Source organism: Coregonus lavaretus (genome assembly GCF_964263955.1).
Source record: "Coregonus lavaretus genome assembly, contig: HAP1_SCAFFOLD_823, whole genome shotgun sequence".
Lineage (NCBI taxonomy): Eukaryota > Metazoa > Chordata > Actinopteri > Salmoniformes > Salmonidae > Coregonus > Coregonus lavaretus.
In genome coordinates, this window is record NW_028161102.1 from 4786 (window position 1) to 31572 (window position 26787).

At 42.2% G+C, this 26787-nt stretch overlaps 2 protein-coding genes across 6 annotated transcripts; one reads left to right on the plus strand and one right to left on the minus strand.

Moving 5' to 3' along the window:
• Nucleotides 1-6903, minus strand: LOC311121095 (proteasome subunit alpha type-7). Its single transcript, XM_084195625.1, has 7 exons — nucleotides 6276-6903; nucleotides 5885-6011; nucleotides 5489-5613; nucleotides 1199-1321; nucleotides 830-949; nucleotides 585-647; nucleotides 1-437 (listed from the first exon to the last, which is right to left on the minus strand). The coding sequence occupies exons 1-7, from the start codon at nucleotides 6375-6377 to the stop codon at nucleotides 342-344; spliced, it is 756 nt and encodes a 251-aa protein (XP_084051751.1). The 5' UTR covers nucleotides 6378-6903; the 3' UTR covers nucleotides 1-341.
• Nucleotides 6672-26417, plus strand: LOC311121093 (protein SSXT-like). 5 transcript variants are annotated; one of them, XM_084195621.1, is made up of 11 exons: nucleotides 7054-7262; nucleotides 7993-8069; nucleotides 8205-8289; nucleotides 10881-11040; nucleotides 17508-17738; nucleotides 17893-18063; nucleotides 20168-20215; nucleotides 20516-20638; nucleotides 22179-22315; nucleotides 24436-24498; nucleotides 25298-26417. In XM_084195621.1, the coding sequence occupies exons 1-10, from the start codon at nucleotides 7194-7196 to the stop codon at nucleotides 24451-24453; spliced, it is 1119 nt and encodes a 372-aa protein (XP_084051747.1). In that variant the 5' UTR covers nucleotides 7054-7193; the 3' UTR covers nucleotides 24454-24498; nucleotides 25298-26417. The 5 variants fall into 5 exon arrangements, with proteins under 5 accessions (XP_084051749.1, XP_084051747.1, XP_084051750.1 ...); XM_084195624.1 differs by lacking the exon at nucleotides 24436-24498 and adding an exon at nucleotides 18456-18533 and having other exon boundaries at nucleotides 25298-25415; XM_084195623.1 differs by lacking the exons at nucleotides 7054-7262; nucleotides 24436-24498 and adding an exon at nucleotides 6672-6741 and having other exon boundaries at nucleotides 25298-26414.
• The last annotated feature ends 370 nt before the right edge of the window (nucleotides 26418-26787 follow it).

A 26787-nucleotide genomic window follows, 5' to 3' on the forward strand; every position in this document is an offset into this window, starting at 1 on the left:
TACATAAACAAGTTGACTTTATTAAGTATGTTGATCTATTAACATTCACTTCAAATAAGTTCAATGAAAAAAAAAAACATACTGTTCTTAAAGAGGGCAGAGGTGAGATCTCCTTGTAGTTCTGAATCCTAACTTGAAATCCACACATTTTACTCAACTTCCACATAAACCATGCATTGATGGCAATGCCAATGGGATATTTGTGTGAAAATTCAACATAGGAACCTTAGTGTGTGATATGAAAGCTGGATTTGGGCCTATAAACCTTTTTTTATGTTTACCGACCAAATACGCTGCCTTTACCCAAGTGCTAAACGAAAGCCGGTGGTTCAGTAACGACTTCAAGTAGATTTCTTCTGTTTTTTCTTCTCTGCCTCCTCTTCCTTCTCTTTCTCGATCTCAGCCACCAGGGTCTCAATTTCTTTGGACTCCAGTAACTACATGGAGCAAAAAAAAGAAGCAATTAGCCCATAGACAAATACATTTGTAAAGTAAGTCGCTCTGGATAAGAGCGTCTGCTAAATTACTATAATGTAACGCAGTAAATACTGGGATCAGAGCACCAAACTCTTTGGTGAGGTTACCTTCAGTGGCTGGTTTCTTCTGATCACAGCAAGCTCAATGTTCTTCCCACCAGACTGAACCACCTGTAAACATAGTTCAAAAGGTAAATGTACACAATGGATTGAATACGCTAATAGCTGCATTTGAGGCCATATTGAATACACAAATGTAACTGTCTCAGATCTACAGAAGTGCCTAGGGAGTAGGAAGTAGGGGTTAGGGGGTCGGTTTGGAGTTGAGTATAAAAATGACTGTTTGACCTCACCTCAAGCAAGGCTTTGATTGCCAGCTTTATCGCCTCGTTGTCAGTGGCGATGGCTTCGTCTGTGTAGTTCTTCTCCAGGAATTCCCTCACTGTCTTAGCACTGCGGCCAATTGCATTTGCCTGAACAAAGGGATGGGTAACAATTCAGTAACTGAGTATTTTTAAAACAATAAAATACCAATTGAGCTGTATTTATGGTTTTAAATACAGTTCAATAGCTAATGTTGATTTAAAAAACAGACCTCACAATTAAGACAAAGAAAATCTAATTTTTGCAACGATACACTTCAGAGAATCATCATGGCTGTGAAAAACATTAAACATATTTATCTGTGGAGAAAGGTGAGGTATTTTTGTGGATTGGCTGACCTTCCATGCATGGTATGTTCCTGAGGGGTCAGTCTGATAGAGCCTGGGGGTCCCATCGTAGTCAAAACCCACGATCAACGCTGAGATGCCAAACGGTCTGCGTCCATTACTCTGAGTGTAACGCTACAGAAGAAGATAAAAAGCTGGCTTTCAATGAAAATAAACAAACAGTCAAGTATCATATGAACTCTAGTTTACTCTACCAAACTGGGTCCAAGGTAGCCTTGCATGCAGGTTTGGCGAGTAACGGATTGCAAAAAAAGTAACTAATCTGTTACCAGCTAAAATATTGTAATCAGATTAGATACTTTTGAAAAACTAGATTACTTCTAGGGTTACTTTTAAATTCAGTTATTTTTTTTGTACATTTCTTTTCTCAATGACATTCAAATCAGCATTGAAAAAAGGCGCAAGTTTACGTTTGTTCTGCCTGAACGAGTCTGACCACAAATCAAAGACCAGTATGATGACACACCAAATGTGTTTGATGGATCGTGGGAAAAGAGCAGGAATAGGCTTTTTGTAGGCAACAGTCCAAGCTACTGTATGTCTTCCAATGGTGCGACTGCTGTAGGCATCCAAAGATGATCCAACTTGAATAAACGCTTGGAGTTAAGGACTACAGCAGTGGTACGTAACCTATGAGCGATACTGATATTTATATTTATTGATGTCCAGTGTAGCTCAGTTGGTAGAGCATGGCGTTTGCAACGCCAGGGTTGTGGGTTCGATTCCCACGGGGGGCCAGTATGAAAAATAATGTATGCTCTCACTAACTGTTAGTCGCTCTGGATAAGAGTGTCTGCTATAATGACTAAAATGTAAATCACACTACTGCTCTCATTTATTTGCGCCTTAAATCAAATTGTATTTGTCACATACACGTGTTTAGCAGATGTTATTGCGGGTGTAGCGAAATGCTTGTGCTTCTAGCTCCGACAGTGCAGTAATATCTAACAAGTAATATCTAACCATTTCACAGCATATACCCAATACACACAAATCTAAGTAAGGAATGGAATTTAAGAATATATACATATATGGACAAGCAATGACAGAGCGGCATGGACTAAGATACAGTAGAATATTATAGAATACAGTATATACATATGAGATGAGTAATGCAAGATATGTAAACATCATTAAAGTGACTAGTGTTCCATTTCTTAAAGTGGCCAGTGATTTCAATAGGCAGCAGCAGCCTCTAATGTGCTAGTGATGGCTATTTAACAGTCTGATGGCCTTGAGATAGAAGCTGTTTTTCATTCTCTCGGTCCCAGCTTTGATGCACCTGTACTGACCTCGCCTTCTGGATGATAGCGGGGTGAACAGGCAGTGCCTCGGGTGGTTGATGTCCTTGATTATCTTTTTGGTCTTCCTGTGACGTCGGGTGCTGTAGGTGTCCTGGAGGGCGGGTAGTTTGCCCCCGGTAATGCGTTCGGCAGACCGCACCACCCTCTGGAGAGCCCTGCGGTTGCCGTACCAGGCGGTGATACAGCCCGACAGGATGCTCTCAATTGTGCATCTGTAAAAGTTTGTGAGTGTTTTAGGTGCCAAGCCAAATTTCTTCAGCCTCCTGAGGTTGAAGAGGCTCTGTTGCGCCTTCTTCACCACACTGTCTGCGTGGGTGGACCATTTCAGTTTGTCAGTGATGTGTATGCCAAGGAACTTGAAGCTTTCCATCTTCTCCACTGCCGTCCCGTCGATGTGGATAGGGGGGTGCGCCCTCTGCTGTTTCCTGAAGTCCACGATCATCTCCTTTGTTTTGTTGACGTTGAGTGAGAGGTTATTTTCCTGGCACCACACTCCCAGAGCCCTCACCTCCTCCCTGTAGGCGGTCTCATCATTGTTGGTAATCAAGCCTACTACTGTTGTGTCGTCTGCAAACTTACAGATTGTAGTTGTTGTGGATGGCTGTTCACTAATGTATATGTGTATTTTAACCCAATAATGGTTGAATTTAAGAAGTTTAAGCTGCTTATCAATCATTGTTTTTGCGACCAGGGGTATATTAATTACGGAAACCATTTAAGAACCAAACCGGAAGCAAACAGAGCAAAACGCAAGTTTCTATTGGACAAATTCAAGTAGGTCCCTCCCACTGGAGGTATCATATGAACGGTCCCTCCCAGTTTCATTCAGTTTGCTTCTGTTTAAGAAAAATGTTGCAACACAATCGGAGTAATGAATACGCCCCAGTGGACAGCCAGTGAAAAATGTGCTCTTGCAACAGCTGCATAGTGCGGATCCCAGCCTATGGAATAAAAGTTTGAGTTCCTCCCTTTTAAACTCCCCCATGGTACTGTGCCCCATACTGTCAAAAACAAGTTTAATTTAAGAAGACCACAAGTGGGGCTTTTATTTTCTTCATGGAAATGTACCATCTAGATTTTCACATGCAAATAGCACTTTTCGGTAGTAATCAAAGCATGCCATTCCGAGAGCAGCATTTCTTTTTCAACTCGAAGCCCAATCAGTCCTCTATGACAACAAAATCAAAAACAACATATTAGGCTAATTAGTCCTTAGTTTTGGGTTATGATCAGGTAAAACAATTTGGCTAATCTATATTTCCAAGTCCTATTCTTGAAGATCAAGGGGTATTAAATTAATTGGAACGACTGGAAATCTGACAGACTGTTGGTTTTATGTAAAGCCTAATCGTATTACCTGTTATGGAAAGCAATGTTTTAGAAGAAGCCTACACAACCAACCCGTAAAGTAAAATGCAACATCCATTTATGGCCAGGTCTGTAAACACTAACACTGATTTATCCTGCAATAGATGTCGCTCAATTGGTAATATACATTTTGGTCTCCTAATGCCTCTTAAGCAGGTTGACGTTTATTGGGATGAGTCTTGTCCTTAAGGCAGAACTGAGCGATTTCCCATAGATGGGCCAAAATTGGCCATTAGGTTTAAAGTCAGATTTTATGACTTTGTGGCTGTGCCAGCTACTAACCTGCGCCTGAATGTAATCAGATTACGTTACTTAGTTTGGGTAATCCAAAAGTTACATTTGGGATTGCAATTTTGGACAGGTAACTACACTGAAGAAAAATATAAACGCAACATGTAAAGTGTTGGTCCCATGTTTCATGAGCTGAAATAAAAGATCCCACACATTTTCCATACATCCCTGTTAGTGAGCATTTCTTCTTTGCCAAGATAATCCATCCACCTGACAGGTGTGGCATATCAAGAAGCTGATGAAACACATGATCATTACACAGGTGTACCTTCTGCTGGGGACAATAAAAGGCCACTCTAAAATGTGCAGTTTTGTCACTCAACACAATACCACAGATGTCTCAAGTTGAGGGAGCGTGCAATTGGCATGCTGACTGCAGGAATGTCCACCAGAGCTGTTACCAGAGAATTGCAATGTTAATTTCTCTACCATAAGCCAGCTCCAACGTCATTTTAGAGAATTTGGCAGTACGTCCAACTGGCCTCACAACCGCAGACCACATGTATGGTGTCGTGTGGGCGAGCAGTTTGCTGATATCAACGTTGTGAACAGAGTGCCCCATGGTGGGGTTATGGTATTGTCAGGCATAAGCTAAGGACAACGAACACAATTGCATTTCAGCATGATAATGCACGGCACCGTGTGGCAAAGATCTGAACAAAATTCCTGGAAGCTGAAAATATATGTCCCAGTTCTTCCATGGCCTGCATACTCACCAGACATGTGACCCATTGAGCATATTTGGGATGCTTTGGATCGACGTGTACGACAGCGTGTTCAAGTTCTCGCCAATATCAAGCAACTTCACACAGCCTTTGAAGAGGAGTAGGACAACATTCCACAGGGCACAATCAACAGCTTGATCAACACTATGCGAAGTTGATGTGTCATGCTCCATGAGGCAAATGGTGGTCACACCAGATATTGACTGGTTTTCTGATCCATGCCCCTACCTTTTTTAAAAAGTTATCTGTGACCAACTGATGGATATCTGTATTCCCAGTCATGTGAAATCCATAGATTATGGCCTAATGAATTTATTTCAATTGACTGATTTCCTTATATGAACTGTAACTCAGTAAAATATTTTCAATTGTTGCAAGTGCCTGACAAATTGCTTCCCCTCACATTAAAACAAAAGTCTTACACAAGCTATCTCTTGATTGTGCACATATGAGAGAAAGACTATTGGAGGACTGTTACTTCCTGTTTTAGTGAAGTCTGTCTAATTGTTAAATTGAGTGGTGTCTGTCTGTGTCATGGCTGGCAATAGCAAGTCGTTAGGGGCTGTTAGTTGGAGAGGTGGTGTGTAACGTACCTGTTTCAGGGTGGCTATGTGTCGTGTGATGTACTCAACGGTGACTGGGTCCTCCACAGTGAGCCTGTGACTCTGGCACTCCACCCGAGCTCTGTTGATCACAATGCGGGCATCTGCTGTCAGACCTGACAGAGGTAGACAACTGGTTAAATAAGAGAAACTAAGACCGAAACGTTCAGCTGGTTGGGTTATGAGCCACATCAAACCAAACAATATTGAAACCAGACAAAGGGCAGAAAGTACCTCCCTAGACAACGCTTTACCTATGGAAACAGCTATTACACGAACTGTTCTTGCTAGACAATGTTAAAGTAGCTACGTCTGGTGATCAAGATATGATGCAACAACATGCAATGTCAAACAAATTAATGAAGATGTAGTTAGCTAGCTAGATACCTGCGAATGCCATGCAAACATGGTCGTCTAAGGCGCAGATCTTGCGGACTGTTCTTTCCTCCTGTAGTTTGGCGACGGACTTCTTCTCAACTCCAAGGACAACAATGTCTTTGCCCCTGATGCCCACCTAAATTAGGAATGAATGGGGAAATTAAACAGTTAAGTAGTTCGACGCTAGCTAAGTAATCTCACTGAAATTCAAGTAAATATTCCATATTGCATTCAACAACAGAACATGATAGTTAGCTAATGTTAGTAGTAGTTATGGCTAGCAATTTGCTCCATCAACAGCATCACAATGTTACGTTAACTAGCTATCTTATCATAAATTAGCTTGCTAGCTACGTAGCTAAATGACACAGCTAACGTTAGCTTAGCGTCACAAACTTACAGCAGTGGAGCCTTTCTTCACAGCCTCTTGTGCATATTCCACCTGAAAAAGGTGACCGTCGGGAGAAAACACAGTGATCGCCCTGTCATATCTTGCTGCCATTATGTTTCTAAAAACAGATGTACTGAAATGTTTAAAAAGTGTAGCTAGCTACTCAGCTAGCGAATGTTTAGCTAGTGTTGATTTTGTGTTCGTGTGTAATCACATAGCGCATGCGCTTGCACTCTTTCAATTTTAAGCGTTCCCCTAAGAAACTATCCACCATTTAAAATTATGGCACTGCAACATTTTATTTTACTCTCCATAAACTCAACAGCATTTCAGTGTTATCATAAGTGGTTCCGGGACCATAGTAAGGGTTTGATACAGACGTTTTCCGCGCTGTTTGGCCCCTTTCCGGGGGATATTATTTTCCAATCCCCTGTGGCCTTCGGATTGAGTTTGGATTATTCCACCACTGGACAGGGTTTGAACATATTGTTTTGTTTTTATAAAAGTCTTAGTTAACAAAACAACAATAAAATGCATTTACATAATGTTTTTCTCTCGATATTGCAGTTATTACTTTTATGTATATCTGACGAAGATATATTACATCTCAAGGGCATTATCGTTCACCCCTTTAGTTGGCCGTGTTCGAGAGCATCAAAACGATTGAAGGCCACTGCGGACTGACTGATCTACAAATCACGATGCATCATAAGTAATAACTCATTGTTATTTGTAGATCAGTCAGTCAGTCACAATTTTCCCATGATACATTGCGGTTTTGATCCTCTCGAACACGGCCATGGACTACTAGCTACATCACAGTATAACATCAGATATTGCTATTCTAAACTCTCTGCTTTGAGTTCTACAGATTTGTTAGCTGTTTAGTTGTATGTTTTAGTTTATTTAGCTTTATATGAAAACACCATGTCTGTGGCGTTTGCACCTCACAGACAACGTGGAAAGGGTGATATAACACCCGCTGGAATTCAAAAGGTAGCTAATTCATCTTTATCACGCACTGCAACAGAATGGAGGCGGATAGCACCAGCTGCTGTTGCTAGCTAACTAGCCTAGCCAGCGGCCAGGTCGAACTGTAAAGAGGGAAATAGATAGTAACAATGTTGCTTGGGTAAAGCGCGGTCAATATGAACTTCGCGGGAGTAGGAAAATAATCTAAAAATAACTAACATGTTTAGTCGATTCGATGGACTAACATTGAATTTGTTACTAATATGAATGGAGGCATAGGCTAGGGTTTTCTTAGCTAGTTGGATTGTTAGCGTCTTTTGTTAGCCAGGCACGCACAGAACAGGACTACTAGTAACTATGACATTGATTCTAGCTAGCTAACGTTAGCTAGGTAGTAGTTAGGTAGCTAACGTTGGAGAGAAAGGCAAAAGACCGGTTGAACAGCTAGCTACGATGTTGCCATCAACGTCATGTATTACTGTACTTTCAAATAACATATAATGATTCCATGAGTAGTCTACATTGGAATGGGACAACAGTTTGTCCTGCTGAAGTTCAACCAGTCAATACAAGCAGCATTGTTTCCATGCATGTTTCCAATCCCCTTAACATTGTATTTAGGCTACTGTATTCTCTCATATGTAACAGGTCAGATTGCAAACATTACTGGATAGGAAGATACAGTTGTCTGTTTTCTATAGGCCTATCCAAAAAAAAATCAGTTTTCTTCCAGTTTTGCTCTGTCATGTTTCAGTTACTGGATGAGAACAATCAGCTGATTCAATGTATAATGGACTTCCAGAGCAAAGGAAAGACAGCAGAATGTTCACAGTAAGTTATCCGTTATGTACAAAAGCTCCATACCTGATGGGCTTTCAGGTTGCACACTATCATGCATCTAAGTTTTTGGCCCATCTCCCTGTCTTTTAAATGATAAAATTTGTTTCATGTTCTTTCTGTCAAAAGGTACCAGCAAATGCTCCACAGAAATTTGGTTTACCTGGCCACGATAGCAGACTCCAATCAGAACATGCAGTCTCTGCTCCCTGCTGTGAGTATGGTTCCAGGGCGAAGGGCAGTGATTTTACAACAACAGGGACATAGGTGCTGATTCACTCCGACACATTTTTGCCAGAGAGAAAACATGAAGCTTACAAGATTTCATCAAGTTGTACAGATACTGTACAATTTCAAAGAAGGTGTTGTTATTGGCTCCGATAGTTCAAAGATTGTGGTCAGTTATGTCAAATCCTGAACCAAGCATAGACTAGTATTTTTTTATTGCCCCCAACATGACTCTCTATTTGAAGGTGTCTAATAATACCCTCTCCATAATATTCCCTTCACCATCTGATATTATTATAATAATAATAATAATATATAGGCCTAGATCATGACTTGACATAAGGGCATAGACGGGCAACAACAGAGCTATGCTGCAATTAAAGAATACCCTCTATATATACATTACACTGCTAGTCAGAAATTCCACTAGATACGTCAAGTACAGGAAATTAAACCAGAATACGGGTTACCCTTTCCCTTTTGCTTGTATATCTACCGCTGTCAAGCTCTGACGATATATTTTGTGGTGCATGTGAGATTGACTGTAATAATATGATATGCCTCATATGCCACCCAAATGCAAGCTTGCCCGGTCTCCCCTATTGTTGGACAAAGGGGAGGTGTATAATGTTCACCTAGATGCTCTGTACTTGATTTCAGAAGTGTGACTCCCCTACTCCCCCAGAGGTAAAGCTTGAAGTGAGTATGGAAGGAGAAGTGGTGTTTGAATAATGGTAGTTGTGATAGGGTGTCTTGGTTCACACAATATTCATACTGTGTATTTCAGGCTATGTACCATAAATATACAAACAGGGTGTTTTATTGTGACACGTCACACCTCTGAGACACATTGCTGGTAATAGGCTAATTGATGGCCTTTACAATAGTATGAGATAGTGTAATGTAATGGTATACTCTGTTGATAGGCCGATTACTTGTTGCTTCAATCTGGCGCTGTGAAATAGTGGATAGATTAACATGTCATATCCAGAGATTATACTGTGCATTCGGAAAGTATTAAGACCCCTTCAGTTTTTCTACATTTTGTTACGTTACAGATCCTCTCAAGCTCTGTCCGGTTGGATGGGGAGCGTCGCTGCACAGCTAATTTCAGGTCTCTCCAGAGATATTCGATCGGGTTCAAGTCCGGGCTCTGGCAGGGCCACTCAAGGACATTCAGAGACTTGTCATGAAACCACTCCTGCGTTGTCTTGGCTGTGTGCTTAGGCTCGTTGTCCTGTTGTGAAGGTGAACCTTCGCCCCAGTCTGAGGTCTTGAGCGCTCTGGAGCAGGTTTTCATCTACGATCTTGCTGTACTTTGCTCCGTTCATCTTTCCCTCGATCCTGAGTAGTCTCCCAGTCCCTGCCGCTGAAAAACATCCTCACAGCATGCTGCTGCCACCACAATGCTGTACCATAGGGATGGTATTGGCCAGGTGATGAGCGGTGCCTGGTGTCCTCCAGACGTGACGCTTGGCATTCAGACCGAAGAGTTCAATCTTGGTTTCATCCGACCAAATAATCTTGTTTCTCATGGTCTGTCCTTTAGGTGCCTTTTGGCAAACTCCAAGTGGGCTGTCATGTGCCTTTTACTGAGGAGTGGCCTCCGTCTGGCCACTCTACCATAAAGGCCTGATTGGTGGAGTTCTGCAGAGATGGTTGTCCTTCTGGAAGGTTCTCCCATCTCCACAGAGGAACTCTGGAGCTCTGTCAGAGTGAACATTGGGTTCTTGGTCTCCTCCCTGACCAAGGACCTTCTCCCCCGATTGCTCAGTTTAGCCAGGCGGCCAGCTCTAGGAAGAGTCTTGGTTGTTCCAAACTTCTTCCATTTAAGAATGATGGAGGCCACTGTGTTCTTGGGGACCTTCAATGCTGTAGACATTTTTTGGTACCCTTCCCCAGATCTGTGCCTCGACACAATCCTGTCTCGGAGTTCTACGGACAATTCCTTCGACCTCATGGCTTAGTTTTTGCTCTGACATGCACTGTCAACTGTGGGACCTTTATATAGACAGGTGTGTGCCTTTCCAAATCATGTCCAATCAATTGAATTTGCCACATGTGGACTCCAATCAAGTTGTAGAAACATCTCAAGGATGATCAATGGAAACAGGATGCAGCTAAGCTCAATTTCGAGTCTCATAGCAAAGCATCTGAATACTTATGTAAGCTATATCTATTTTTTGTGCAAAAATGTCTAAAAACCTGTTTTCGCTTTGTCATTATGTGTGTATTGTGTGTAGATTGATGAGGGGGAAAAATTATTTAATCTCTTTTAGAATAAGGCTGAAACGTAACAAAATGTGGAAAAGGTGAAGGGGTCTGAATACTTTCTGAATGCACTGTATATCCAGAGATGTCATGTCCACAGAAAGATGAGGCCTGAGTCTTTTAATTCTGTACCTTCAACAGCATTTGCTTTTATTTTGAACGTGATCGTTTCTGATCCTTCTTTTTTTAAGATTGCATGGTCATCCATCCATCCTTCCTCTCTCCCCCCTTTCTCACATGGCTCAGATATGTATCTTAACACGGATGGTGTTTCTCTCCCTGTGTCTCTGTGTTGTCTGTCTGTAGCCACCCACTCAGAACATGCCCATGGGCCCTGGTGGGATGAACCAGAGTGGAGCGCCGGGCCCCCAGCCCCCCCACGGACACAACATGCCCTCGGAGGGCATGGTCAGCGGCGGCCCCCCAGCCCCACACATGCAGAACCAGATGAATGGACAGATGCCTGGTAAGTGACCTCCCCTCCCCGTCACCTCCTTCTCCCTCAGTCCCTGTCTCACTCACTAGGGTTGCCTAGCAACACCACAGCTGGGAGAGGATGGTGCTCTGCTAAACAATGATGTCACCCATCTGTCTGTGAGCTCTGGTGGTCTTTTAGGAGAAGGAACAGTCAGATGTGTCCAATTTGTAAGTCGCTCTGGATTAGAGTGTCTGCTAAATGAGGTAAATGTGTCATGATGCCCCCAGAACTAGCCACACTAGGAACCAAATGTGTTATTTATTTTAGCAGACGCTCTTATCCAGAGCAACTTACAGGAGCAATTAGGGTTAAGTGCCTTGCTCAAGGGCACATCAACAGATTTTTCACCTAGTCGGCTCGGGATTAGAACCAGCGACCTTTCGGTTACTGGCACCACGCTCTTAACCACTAAGCTACCTGCCGCCAAATTTGAAATGGAATTACATAGAAAACAATGGAACAGGGTGAATTCAAAATTTTTATTAAAACACGATTTAAATGTATTTTCGGAAGGCCTGTGGTCTCCATTCAGGTAATACATTAAATATATACATCAGACAGTATTGGGGAGCTTTTTCATGGTTTTTTTCACGGGTACATTATTTTCCCAGTTCAATCTTATAGCAAGCCTATCTGCTTTGCAGCCCTGTTGTGACAGAGTGGAAGGGCAAAGCAGACTGTCATATGCCCCGAAATATTTTGATGTGCAACTTGGAATAAAAATGTGAGAGGACCAGTGCTTCTATAGTGAAATAAATCTCACATCTGTGCTGTTTGTGAGCGATGTTGTTAGGCTACAATGTATCGTTGTTTCCTCTTCAGAGCCCACTGGTGCACAAGTGATACGTTGTATAATTTCACTTGACCGTGAGAACCACCAGTTTTTTCAAGTCTTGCACTGTATTTTCTGAAGGTTTGTATAAAAATTCATGTCATTTGAGTAGCCTATAGGCCTACTATAAAAAAAAATCTAAACTGATTAGATCCCCCTCTCTAAAACCCTGAACGAACGCGCTATCCAGCGCAAAGCCCGCCACCTGATCTACAGCCCAGACCACTCCACTGCTTTGATCTCCCATCGCGCCACCACTGCTTTGATCGCCCATCAGGTTAGAGAAATCAGACAATTAACCCCCTAAAGTCAATTGACGCACCGGTGCGTCAGTCTAAGTAACGTAATAAAATAATCCCCATCAAAATCCGTCAATTTAAACTAGAGATATATTTTTGGTTTCGTTGCATTGGATGCGTCTCAATCTGCCGATGTCGCACTTTCGCATCTGCGGTGAAAGGTAGCAGAGCTAGAGCAGTGTTTGTCAGACCATGTGACATCCCGAAACTATTATGACTCCACTGTGGAAAGGGAAGATTCTCACTAACACGATGGTGTTCTCCATTTTGCTCTAGGACCCCCCCCACAAGTGTCACGGAACTCGTCTGAAGGTAACCGGTACCGGTTTTTAAAAAAATGAATGGAAGTATGAAGGTAGTTTTGTGCTTACCCAAAAAAAGGGGTTAAATATGTGTAAAAAAAAAAAATATGTATACAAAATATTTCCTGAGCTTTCATATATCTCCTAAATATAGGAAAAACACTTCAAAATATTGATTCTAATGTGTAGTTACCCTTTAATTATTGTGTGCACCCAGCCAGAGACCATTGTTTGGTTAGTGATGTTTCTATAGCGCTCATGTGATTGCAGAGTTTGCAAAACAAATGGCCACTGGATTGAAGCAAATAATCATGATATCATTCTGCCAGGTAGGCATAGGCTAACTTTGTAGTTAATGTTTAACCCACTACAGTCGATGTACGTGCCCCTGCGGAACTCAAATTAGCATAATAAATTTAAAAAATCCATAAAAATCTGTCTGTTTTAGCTAGAAATATGTTTTTTGCATGTGCTGTCTCAATCCACTGTACCGCCAATGGTGACCTTCCACATCTGCGGTGGAAGGTGGCTGAGCTACAGCGGTGTTTGTCAGACCATGAGACATCACGAAAATCGGTCTTCTCACTAAAACGTCTGTAGCGTCCGAATGGTTTGGCCTACAAAGTGAAAACATGTTTTTAGACATTTATTGAAAATTAAATACAGAAATATCTCATTTGCATAAGTATTCATGCCCCTGAGACAATACATGTTAGACTCACCTTTTGCAGCGATTACAGCTGTGAGTCTTTCTGGCTAAGTCTCCAAGAGCTTTGCACATCTGGATTGTACAATATTTGCCCATTATTCTTTTTAAAGTTCTTCAAGCTCTGTCAAGTTGGTTGTTAATCATTTTCAAGTCTTGCCATAGATTTTCAAGCAGATTTAAGTCAGTACTGTAACTAGGCCACTCAGAAACATTCAAGGGTAAGCAACTCCAGTGTAGGTTTGTTTTAAGTTATTGTCTTGCTGAAAGGTGAATTTGTCACCCAGTGTCTGTTGGAAAACCGATTGAACCAGGTTTTCCGCTAGGATTTTGCCTGTGCTTATAGCTCTATTCCATTTATTTTTATCCTAAAAAACTCCCTAGTCCTTGCCGAAGATAATCATACCCATAACATGATGCAGCCACCACCTTGCTTGAAAATATGAAGAGTGGTACTCTGTGATGTGTTGGATTTGCCCCAAACATAACACTTTATATTCAGGACATAAAGTTAATTTCTTTGCCTTGTTTTTTGCAGTTTTACTTTTGTGCCTTATTGGAAACAGGATGCATGTTTTGGAATATTTTTATTCTGTACAGGCTTCCTTCTTTTCACTTCAATTAGGTTAGTATTGTGGATTAACTACAGTTTCCTCCCTATCACAGCCATTAAACTCTAACTGTTTTAAAGTCACCATTTGCCTCATGGTGAAATCCCTGAGCGGTTTCCTTCCTCTCCAGAAACGGAGTTAGGAAGGACGCCTGTATCTTTGTAGTGACTGGATGTGTTGATACACGATCCAAAGTGTAATTAATAACATTTTATTTTTAACCATCTATCAATAGGTGCCCTTCTTTGCGAGGCTTTGTAAATCCTCCCTTGTCTTTGTGTTTGAATCTGTGTTTGAAATTCACTGCTTGACTGATAGACCTTACAGATAATTGTATGTGTTGGGTACAGAGATGAGGTAATCATTCAAAAATCATGTTAAACACTTATTGTACACAGAGTGAGTCCATGCAACTTATTATGTGACTTGTTAAGCAAATGTTTTACTCCTGAACTTATTTAGGATTGCCATAACAAAGGGGTTCTATACTTATTGACTCAAGACATTTCAGCTTTTCATGTTTTATTTGTAAATGTTTCTAAAAACATAATTCCACTTTGACATTATGTGGTATTGTGTGTCAAGCAAGAGGTGTGAATACTTTCTGAAGGCATTGCATATATGGAAGTAGTTTAGTGGCAAAATGTTTAGTTAAATATGGGTTAAAAAATATCTAATAGCTAAATGATCATGGTATGACCATCTTAAAACAATTCTTAATGATTAACTGAGAAGGTTTTTGGGAAATCCTTTCCATCGCTACCAGAAGACTGTTATCGTTTAGCATCATTGCTAACATTGCAGTGTGTGTGTGTGCGCACGGCACACACACACAGGGGCATTCCTGTGCCGTTTCACTGATGCATTTTGTGATTAACTTGGGAAAAGTATAAAATGTTCTAAGTTAATTAATTAAGTACATTTTTGGGGGAGGAATATTGTTGAATTCCGTTTTAATGTCTGGATTCCGTGATTCCGTCTGTGTTCTGCGTAATGTGTATTTTATAGTGCCCTACTGAACAACCCATATGGGCCGGTGTGGGATGGAAAGGTAGTTAAGGTATTTGTCTGACTTTTCCTATTGTTTTTTTCCTGATAATTTTGGTCATAAAGTCAGTCTAGCCCAAAACAGCGATTTGCGAGTTAATTAGGAAAAATGGTATGTCACGGGATGAAAGATGTAACAGTTTTCCTTGGGTTTATCATGCCCACAGCTGGCAGCAATTCCGAGCGCAGCTGCACACGACCCGATCGTAATGCCCATGGTCAATTTGGTCAATTTGGTTTGACATTCGATATCCCTATGGGGATAGTTAGGGACCATCAGTAAATTAAACAACGTACATAGGACAATATTTAAAATGTCAATAGCTGCATATTTCTGACTTAAAACCTCAAACCAACTATAAATTGTAGAAATTCATATACAGATATTGAAATCATTTTAATGAGACAACTAAAAGTGCAATTAATAGTTGGTTTGCAACATAAAAATATTGTCCCATTTACATTGTGTAATTAAGCATTCACATGTGTTTTACACTTTATCAAGCTGTTGCTGATCGCTTCTATTTATGCCAAATCATTTGACCGCTGTAGGTTGAGATTCATGTTTCCTAACGTTATTCCTTTACAATTTTCTGTAGCGAATAGAGAAGACTATATACCCATCACATCCAACATTATGGAAATGAAGTCCCCATGTGTTTGTAACTCAAATGTGTGCTTGGGTCAGGATTGGAAATGTGTGAAACGTATCAACGAGAGAAAGAAGCCAATTCAATCTTACCATAGAAGTTCTCTCTAGTTTTCGCACTCATGCCATGAACGAGAAAATAATAGCATCATTAAAGGGGGGCTGAACTTGATTTAGCCTCGGTTTTAATTCTCCTTATTAGGAAATGCGACATTTGGGAACGAGATTTGGGTCTTGGAGGCGTGCTTTGATGTGGGTGTCTCGTGTGTGTGTCGAACGTGGGAAGCGCTTGTACTTTCACTCTGCCAAAACAATACATAGTTAGTCACTCACCCTTCTAGATAACTTGAAACAGTCTAACCAGGTATTGTGTCTGGAAGTAGTCTAGACTAGGTAGCAAGCTAGCCAAATAATTTTGCCAAGTAGCTGGTTTGCGACCGTGGCAAAGTTGGTTTGACTTTGGATAGCCTATCTCTGGGGCTAGTTGGGGACCGTCAATAAACTACATTTTAAGGAATATTCTTTGGAATATATCCATTATAAAAACAAGAGAAAGCAATATAATTGGATGAATTAGAGAAAATATTAGTTGAGATGCAGCCACCACTCGTGTGTGGATTGCTATTTCTAAAATCAATATGGACAGCACCTGTGCTGAAAGTTGAGAAGGCACATTTACTAACGAGGGCTTTGTTGGCGCATTTGTGGCGTATTACCTGTTTGACAGACACAATTATGCTTTCCATATATTTGTCGGTATAGCTATTTCCTCCAATACTGTCACCATGCACTCCTTAAATAGGCCTACCTCCTCCTTTCTGCGTCAGACTCGGGCGTCATGTCTGGGGTGGAAAAGCAACTTCTGAAAGTACCATGCTTAGATTCATAATGACATCTCGGATTGAATTATTTACTAAAAGCGACCGTTTTGTTGAAAACAAGACACTGGTTTGGTATTGAAGAAATACGGTAAGATTAGATTAGGTATTAATAGAGACTGATGATATTACCACTGTAATCAGATCGAGCCCACTAACCACGTGTTAAATGTGTATTGTAGGGCTATGATTTGGGCAGCTAGTAGGCTATTTGCTAATAATTATTTTCTGGCTTGCCGACTAGCTACAATCTCAGGGAAAAATTGGCTGGATGCCAAACCTAGTTGCCAACACCTGTTGTATATTCTACATTTAATCACCCCTTTCACCGTAATCATCAACATCTTCATTCAGATCATTCAAAAATGTGTGGATACAGTGCTAAACCTGAAGATCTCGTGGTTCTCTCTGTGTAGTAAAAGTATTGGTGTTGCTCGCCAGTGCGCTCTGAAGAAGAAACAACGATACATTGTAGCCTAACAACATCGCTCACAAACAGCACAGATGTGAGATTTATTTCACTATAGAGGAACTGGTCCTCTTACATTTGTATTCCAGGTTGCACATCAAAATATTGAATGGCATGTCAGATGGTCTGCCCTGCCCATAAGTCATGAAAAGCATAGGGTTGCTATAAGATTGAAATGGGAAAATAATGTACCTGTGATAAAACTATGAAATGGTTCCCCAATACCATTTGATGTATATATTTAATGTATTACATGAATGGAGACCACAGCCCAAGTCGTGTTTTCTATGTAATTCCATTTCAAATGTGGCTCCCAGTGCAGCAGGTTCAGGGGGTATTACTGCGCATCTGACTGTTTCTTGTCTTTATATTTCTAGGTGGTCTTGGACTCCACTTCACTGTGGTAGTGTTTATATGCGTGTTTGTTTGAGTGAGAGAGACTGTTAGCATTTATTCTACTTTGTTATGCCGCAGGGTAGATTGGGCAATTATTACCAGTTGTCAAGGCTCTATACAGCACACATGCTTGTAAATATTAGAATAGGGAGAAAATACTTTCTCAGGAGAGAGTGTTTTAATTTAACAGTTCAATCTTAATCTCTGTACCTAATGGTAATATCTTCCTGAAGGTTAAATGGTCTGCCCTTCTTCTTTTGTCCCAGGTCCCAATCACATGCCCATGCAGGGCCCCGGGCCTGGCCCCAACCAGCCTCCCAACATGCCTGGCAGCGGCGCCATGAACATGCCCCCCAGCAGCCACGGCCCCATGGGTGGCTACAACCATGCTGTGCCCTCGTCTCAGGGCATGCCTGCCCAGGGCCAGATGAACATGACCCAGGGACCCATGGGCAGCTACGGCCCCCGGCCCAACATGAACATGCAGCCTAACCAAGGTACAGGAAAGAGGGGGGAAAAAAGTATCCTTGGTAGACCTTCACTTTGTTCCTTATCACCTCAATCACTGGACTTTCATTTGTCCTTTTTTTTTTCTTCCAAATTGGGTTCTTTAATGAAATATTGTCTATATTTGTGTTGTTCCTGCCCCAGGCCCCATGATGCACCAGCAGCCTCCCTCCCAGCAGTACAACATGCCCCCTGGGGGTGGCGGGCAGCACTACCAGGGCCAGCAGAACCCCATGGGCATGATGGGTCAGGTCAACCAGGGAAACCATGTCATGGGGCAGAGGCCCATGCCCCCTTACAGACCCCCACAGCAAGGTATGCTCCGCTCCACAGATTGGATCACTGGGCCCAAGGGCAAGACGCTTGGTTTGACTTGACACAGGGCTGCAACCTCCTCTCCTGTACCTAACCCCCTCTCCTCTTCATCTTTAAGTGGAGCTATCTTTCACTTCCATTGTCATTGCTCACAGACGCAGGTAGCCCCATAACCATAGAAGGAACACTCACCCAGGCGCCCTGAAGGTTGTTGTCAGCCCCAGCACTACTAAACTGTAGTTTGGTGACCAACGAGACTCACACAGGAGCTCTCTAGCAAATAAGCGGTCAAAATTCCAACCTCACTCCCCTTCCCCGCCGAAATTACCCCCCAACAACACCTTGAATCTACCTGTGTGTGTGTTGTGTGCCGTGTGTGTATGTGTATGTAGGACCCCCTCAGCAGTACCCAGGGCAGGAAGACTACTATGGCGACCAGTACAGTCACGCAGGACAGGGAGCTTCAGAAGGTAGGAGATCAAACCAACCGCTTGCTCGCTCGTAGAATCAACCAAACCACTCCGCCCGTTTAAGTTTCACTTAGAGGAGCTGTGTTGAGGCATGGAGAAGGACAGAGGATGGAGAGCGTAACAAAGCAAAACATTGTGTGATAGATGGTGACACTGTCCCTCAGATATGGAAGTGGATCGTTCAGCACCACTTCACACCCGAGCCTTATCCAGATCATCAATGGTTTATTTCGGTTCCAACGCGGTTATCTAGAACATTTGTGGAAGTAGAAAATGAAAGAAAGTCGTCTTAACTATTCAGTTGGACATTAGTCACTGTGTTCTGTAAGTCTGGCCAGAAGGAAGCTCTGATGTTCGGTTTGCCCGCCCACCGTCCCACCGGGGCTGTGCGTTGTCGATAAACAAATAGCTAGTCGGCTAGTTATTTTATCGAACCGTGATCTTGTGGAGGTGGGGCTCCAAATTCATACAGCAATTCCATCTAGGAAGATTATCTCAGGTGGTGCTTTTAGCGGAAGCAGACGTCCTACTTTAGCAGAAGCCCCACATAAGAGTTAGCAGACTTGTCAGATGTGTTAAAGACTCATGCCGTAAAAGGAGACTAGTCGGACTGGGATGATTTCCCCAGTGATTTCCCACCCCTTCATAGTGATTTTGTGTCAAAGCATCAACATAAAGAAGTATTCTCAAATGAATACATTTCTCTTCCATGTGTCACTTTCTACACCTTTTCTACTTTCTACTCCCTTTGAAATGTTGACACAGCACTCTCCAGTCTCCAATATCTAGGTTGTACTCTGATGGGAATTACAGGATTTAAATATTGTCTTGGGAAAATAAGTATATTCTCGAAATAAAGTATTTTTCTCCCATGATTAGTTATTACTTTTGCAAAAATATATTTATGAACATTTCTATGCACACAAAAACTGTGTGAAGCACAATAAATGATGTTTATGTGTATATAACAATATATTTTAATCCCCTGAATTTCCCCCCCATTGACTTCTATCACCTCCAAAATGGACATGAAATAACATGTCTTCCTATCTCCCTGTGAAGTAATGCTATAGGTGATGGTGAGTACGGTTTGCTTTAGCCACCGTTTCCTGATCAAGGCTTTGATTTCTCAGAACAATACTACCAAGGAGGTGTCAATGTAGCTTCACAGAAATGTACGTAGGGAAAAAGATATCGTAGCGTCTAAAGCCACATAATGACTTATGGAACTTTTGTGTTGCTAAGGTTGTGTTCAATAACTGCAGTAGCCTAAATGCTAGCTTTTACAATTAACATGCCTAAAATACACTTTCTACACCAGTATTATTTCTCCCAATTAGCCTTCCCTGGCCAGCTTTGTTCAGGTTAAGGGAGGTTGAGTTGAGAGTCTGTGCTCTGTTTTCTGCCTTCCTACATCTTTTTATTATTCTTGATTTTTCACTCACAAATATTTCATTTCTCTTAAATGTTGACGTTCAAGCTTTTTTTTAAACGGCTCATAGCAGGTGTCAGGTAAGGATGCTGAAAAGGTGTCACTATAACAATTCTGTTGCATATCAAAAACAAAACTCCTCTTAATGGGTGTGCTCACAGTGTTGGTTCTTTTCTCCTGTGGTTTTTGTCTTGTCTGCCAGAGCGAGACCCAGCAGCCAACCAACAGTCCCCCTATGAAAAAGATCATGGTTTGTTAACTTTGTTTGTTAACAGCCTAAATCAGTGTTTTCAAAACATTCGGATCAGGGTTGGTGTCAATTTCCTGTTCAGTTTAGTCAATTCAGGAAGTAAACTGAAATTCCAATCATAACATTTTGAATTGGAATTTCCGTTTACCTCCCGAGTTTATTGAATTGAAATGGAATGGACCCCGTCCCTGATTCTGGCCACACTAAGCACTGCTGTGCTGTCTGCTGTTATGTCGTAGAGCCTGGTTCAGATACTGTAATGTCACAGATACTGTAATGTCTTTCTGTTGCCCCCTGTAGGAAACGCCCAGTATGGCCAGCAGCAGGAGGCCTACCAGCAAGGTCCCCCTCAGCAGCAGGGCTACCCCCCACAGCAGCAGTACCCCGGACAGCAGGGCTACCCTGGACAGCAACAGGGTTATGGTGGGTGGATATACTCTATCTCCCATTTGACTCCCTCTTTCTCTGTTTCTCTCTCTTTTTCTGTTTCTCTCTCTTTTTCTCTCTCTGCCTCTTTATCTATTTGTCTCGCTCGCTCTCTCTCTCGCTTCTCTCTCTTCTCTCGCTCTATCTTTCCATAGCTGATCACTTTGTCTATACACCGTTTTACATCAATGGGAGTAAAAAGCTGTTTGTGTTTTCCGCTGCTCTGAATTTGACTGGCAGTCAGTCCACACTAATCCTGTAGGAGGCACCATTTACTTTCGATTTAGTTGCCTTGAAACATCAGTCCTTGATTCAAAATGTCACCAACCCAGAGCCTCCCGTTTGTTTACTGTACCACACCACTGTCTTCCTAATTGACATTGTGACCTTTCAATGTCGCAGCAGCACAGTCAAGGCTACAGACACTGGCCCGTTGATCAGAAGAGGGAGCTGGCAGACAATGTGCTGTGTTAGGTGTCCCTCTATTACTCCGATGGGTCACTGTATAGGCCTAGTCACTGTATTATAGGAAGTCTCAGAAAGTGAGGGATGGAGTGCGAGAGAATGAGTGAAAGAGAAGGGAAGAGGTCAGGCTTATGGGTAATCTCCCTCGGCAGTGTGTGCGAGTGGGCCTTCTCCCCTTCGTTTTTAAAATCCTGTCAGCTCTTCCTCTCCCTCTCTCCCTCTTTCTCTCTCTCTGAGCCAGAGGCCTTTCTCTCATGTCAGTAATGAGCTGGTGGAGAGAGGCAGAGGCTGTGAGGTAGGCTCCATCTGGCACACACACACACGCTCGTTCACTCTCGCAGGCGGGCCCCCACAAGGTTAAGCTTTGCGGTGTTTGCATTACGAGCACCCTAACGATGTTGCGTGGGTCTCGTTTGACTTGGCCCCAGTCAGTCAGGCATCGTATCACTGATCAGCCGTTGGAAAGCCTGATAGCGCGGCGCTACGCGGCTGTACGGTAACACCAGTGCAGTGGTAGTATTGAGGCTGTCGGATGAAGTGGTTTTTAATGAGGCTCCGCTTCTCTAATGAAGGCCCACGGAATCTCCTTGATGTCTTCTTGCATTAGACGACTTAACACCCAGCACCGTCCCTGGTGCTGGCTACAGCTCCGGCTGCAGTTAGTCAGACTCTCTCATTACAGAGAAGAGTGGGCCAGTGTCAGTGTGGAGCCAAACTTCAACAAATGGCCCAGGGCCCAACTAATACTACCCACTAGTCTCTCTCTGCCATGCCTCTGTCGGTCTGCCTGTCAGTGGTTCTGTCTATTAACTACAGTGTGTTCATGGATAGATAGAGGTGGATTGACACTGAGTTCCCCTGAAGCTCTCAATGGTGCAAGAAGAAGACGTGTCATAATGATTGACATCGAACAACAAAATCAGGGAATCTACAATGCTGTTACGCTCCCAGACTGTGTGCATTTTATTATTGAACAGACAATGTATTTGTGTGCCTATTTGGTGTGAATAACAGTATCGTCATGTAATATTTGTCAGACATCCATAACCTTTGATCTCTGTGTGTCCGCCAGGTCCGTCCCAGGGAGCCCCAGGCCAGTATCCCCAGGGTTACCCCCAGGGCCAGGGGCAGCAGTATGGGGCCTACCGGGGCCCCCAGCCCGGCCCCCCTCCGGCCCAGCAACAACGCCCATACCCAGGCTACGACCAGGTGAGCATGAGCCCATGAGTAGGCAGGTCTTACTGTGTCCATGTATGTTGACTAGAGATGGATAGAAGTTAAAGATGAGATATAACATTTAGTTTGTCCAGGGTTCAGGGAGTGTCCGTAAGTAAGTGTCCATAAGCAAGAGACCAGGGAGGAGTAGGTGTCTTGTGCATGCTGACGTTGTATGGGGAGTTTAATATATACAGTTGAAGTCAGAAGTTTACATACACTTAGGTTGGAGTCATTAAAACTCATTTTTCAGCCACTCCACACATTTCTTGTTAACAAACTATAGTTTTGGCAAGTCGGTTAGGACATTTACTTTGTGCATGACACAAGTAATTTTTCCAACAATTGTTTACAGACAGATTATTTCACTTATAATTCACTGTATCACAATTCCAGTGGGTCAGAAGTTTACATACACTAAGTTGACTGTGCCTTTTAACAGCTTGGAAAATACCAGAAAATGATGTCATGGCTTTAGAAGCTTCTGATAGGCTAATTGACATCATTTGAGTCAATTGGAGGTGTACCTGTGGATGTATTTCAAGGCCTACCTTCAAATGCAGTGCCTCTTTGCTTGACATCATGGGAAAATCAAAAGAAATCAGCCAAGACCTCAGAAAACAAATTGTAGACCTTCACAAGTCTGGTTCATCCTTGGGAGCAATTTCCAAACGCCTGAAGGTACCACGTTCATCTGTACAAACAATAGTATGCAAGTATAAACACCATGGGACCACGCAGCCGTCATACCACTCAGGAAGGAGATGCGTTCTGTCTCCTAGAGATGAACGTACTTTGGTGCGAAAAGTGCAAATCAATCCCAGAACAACAGCAAAGGACCTTGTGAAGTTGCTGGAGGAAACGGGTACAAAAGTATCTACATCCACAGTAAAACGAGTCCTATATCGACACAACCTGAAAGGCCGCTCAGCAAGGAAGAAGCCACTGCTCCAAAACCGCCATAAAAAGCCAGACTGGTTTGCAACCGCACATGGGGACAAAGATCGTACTTTTTGGAGAGATATCCTCTAGTCTGATGAAACAAAAATAGAACTGTTCGGCCATAACGACCATCGTTATGTTTGGAGGAAAAAGGGGGTGCCTTGCAAGCTAAAGAACACCATCCCAACCGTGAAGCACGGGGTGGCAGCATCATGCTGTGGGGGTGCTATGCTGCAGGAGGGACTGGTGCACTTCACAAAATAGATGGCATCATGAGGAAGGAAAATTATGTGGATATATTGAAGCAACATCTCAAGACATCAGTCAGGAAGTTAAAGCTTGGTCGCAAATGGGTCTTCCAAATGGACAATGACCCCAAGCATACTTCCAAAGTTGTGGCAAAATGGCTTAAGGACAACAAAGTCAAGGTATTGGAGTGGCCATCACAAAGCCCTGACCTCAATCCTATAGAAAATGTGTGGGCAGAACTGAAAAAGCGTGTGCGAGCAAGGAGGCCTACAAACCTGACTCAGTTACACCAGCTCTGTCAGGAGGAATGGGCCAAAATTCACCCAACTTATTGTGGGAAGCTTGTGGAAGGCTACCTGAAACGTTTGACCCAAGTTAAACAATTTTAAAGACAATGCTACCAAATACTAATTGAGTGTATGTAAACTTCTGACCCACTGGGAATGTGATGAAATACATAAAAGCTGAAATAAATCATTCTCTCTACTATTATTCTGACATTTCACATTCTTAAAATAAAGTGGTGATCCTAACTGACCTAAGACAGGGAATTCTTACTAGGATTAAATGTCAGGAATTGTGAAAAACTGAGTTTAAATGTATTTGACTAAGGTGTATGTAAACTTCCGACTTCAACTGTAGTTACTAAGACGGTTTGATGTGTTTAGCCAGCTTACATTATGGTTCTCCTCTGTTAGGAGAAACCTACCTTCTCAGTTGAGTTTTGAGTTGAATAATATATTGCCTTGGATAATACAGCAAGTCAGAGAAGAGCAGGGTAATGTAAAGTCTCTCGTCCCAAACGTAATATAGAACTTTGGGAGTGTTGACAGGGAGGGGAGAGCTACGTGTTGCCCTGTATTTTCTGTGGTCCTTTGCGGAGGCCACAGCTACACTTTGATTCTTTATCTTTGAATATTCAGGGGCACATGAGGAAATAAAGACCCAGGGATTTGAACCCCTGACTAGCTCTGTAAGAAGCAAAGGTAATGGTTTCTGTGAAGACGTCACCTTAACGTCAAATCTGGACGTTTGACCTGTTCGCCTAGCCTTGATTTGCATTTGTTATGTTTCTCCTCCTGTCTTCTATTTAAACATCTGATTTCTTTACGTCTTTTTGTAACCAGGGGTCGAACTTTATGCTTGAGGTCTTCAAATATATCAAGTACAATCTGTAGGGGAACTTGAGAAAATGTAGATGGTTTGAAATTGACAAAATCAATCAAAAATACAACTCGCCTTACTTAGGTTATTATTCATATATGTTTCATGCAATTAACTGCATTTAAATGTTTTATGTGTCATTTATTAATACTTATGCACTGTGTAGAAATAGTGTCTGATCAAAGTAGTCCAATTGAAACTGAAAATCTGAAATATGTTAACTAATGACAATTGTATTCCTAAAGAGAAGCCACTTTCGACCCCTGTTTAGAAATGAACCTTTAAAATAAAAAAAACATGGCCCTCCTATCATATTAAATGCACAAGTCACAGAGCAGCATTTTGCCTACTGCTACAGTATACTGATAAGAAGTTGCGTCCCTCCTTTCATGAGCTTTTCTGAGGCCATGCTGCCACCTGCTGGTTAAATCCAGCCAATGCAGCTAAACAGGAATCTGCATCTGTAACATAAGGTTGATAGCTACCAAAGATGTGTGTGTTTGCATCCTATTTAGATATTCAAATATTAGCTTTTCTCTAGTAAATGCTTGTTTGTTCAGATGTAAAATGAAAAGTCATAAAGATCTGTCCATTTACAGTACTCTCTTCCTTCCTCCACAGGGTCAATATGGAAATTACCAGCAATGAGAGATGGTCATGGCAGTCACCAAGAGCCCTGCTCTGACCTCTAACCTCTAAACTCGGCTGCAGCTCACTGAGACACTTACACACACACACACACACACACACACACACTTTGTGGTCCTTATGTGAAAAGTGTAATTTTTGTTAATGTCGATAATGAGATGATTCTGTCCACTTCCATCACTCCGCTTCTGGTCTGTGTTAATAGTCTCAATGCAGCGATGCCTTAAAATGAAACAGAGCTGCCTTATCCAGAGCCCTGCAGATTGTGAAATGGGCAAAAATAACAAGTAACATTCATTTTTTGGATATCACAGAGGACAGAATTGTACAGAACTGAACTTCACACTCTAGTGCAATGGTTCTCCATCCAATAGCCCCCCGTTCATAAGAAGCAATAATGCCAATGGGAGGGGTGGGACAGAGGTGGCGTGAGGAGATCTTGCACCTGAAACAAAATTCTGTTAGGCCATGGTACATGTCAAGGTCAACATATGTGATGTAAAAATGTATTTTATGCTTTTTAGATGGAGTTAACTTTGTATAAGAATTTGGAGACTAGTAACGTTGAATATTGTTTCATTTTTTTCTCTTGAACTATGTCTTGATGTCATTTTTTTTTTTAGTTGTGAGGACATTGTATTCATCCCCCATGTTGTTTGTTCTTTTGTTATTTGTACCCCCTGAATTCGCTTTGCTTCTTCAGTGACTTGTACAAAGAATGTGCTTGGGGTAAACAAATCGGATGCCTTGGTTTTATGAATGGATTGTACATAGAAATCCCTCAAACAAACTGAGAACACCCATCTGCATTGAAGCATCAGTGCTGAAACATTTATTTATTTGGGCAACAGAACTAGAACATGACCTTTGAGTGGGGCTGTATTCTGACTTGAGATATACGGTGCATTCGGAAAGTATTCAGACCCCTTGACTTTTTCCACATATTGTTACATTACAGCCTTATTCTAAAACTGATTAAATTGCTTTTTCCCCTCAATCTACACACAATACCCCATAATGACAACGCAAAAACAGGTTTTTAGAAATTTTGAAAAAATGTATTACAAATAAAAAACGGAAATATCACATTTACTGAAGTATTCAGACCCTTCACTCAGTACTTTATTGAAGCATCTTTGGCAGCGATTACAGCCTCGAGTCTTCTTGCGTATGGCGCTACAAGCTTGACATAACTGTATTTAGGGAGTTTCTCCCATTCTTCTCTGCAGATCCTCAAGCTCTATCAGGTTGGATGGGGAGCGTCGCTGCAGAGCTATTTTCAGGTCTTTTCATAGAGATGTTTGATCTGGTTCAAGTCCGGGCTCTGGCTGGGCCACTCAATGACATTCAGAGACTTGTCCTGAAGGCACTCCTGTGTTGTCTTGGCTGTGTGCTTAGGGTCGTTGTCCTGTTGGAAGGTGAACCTTCGCCCCGTCTGAGCGCTCTAGAGCAGGTTTTCATCA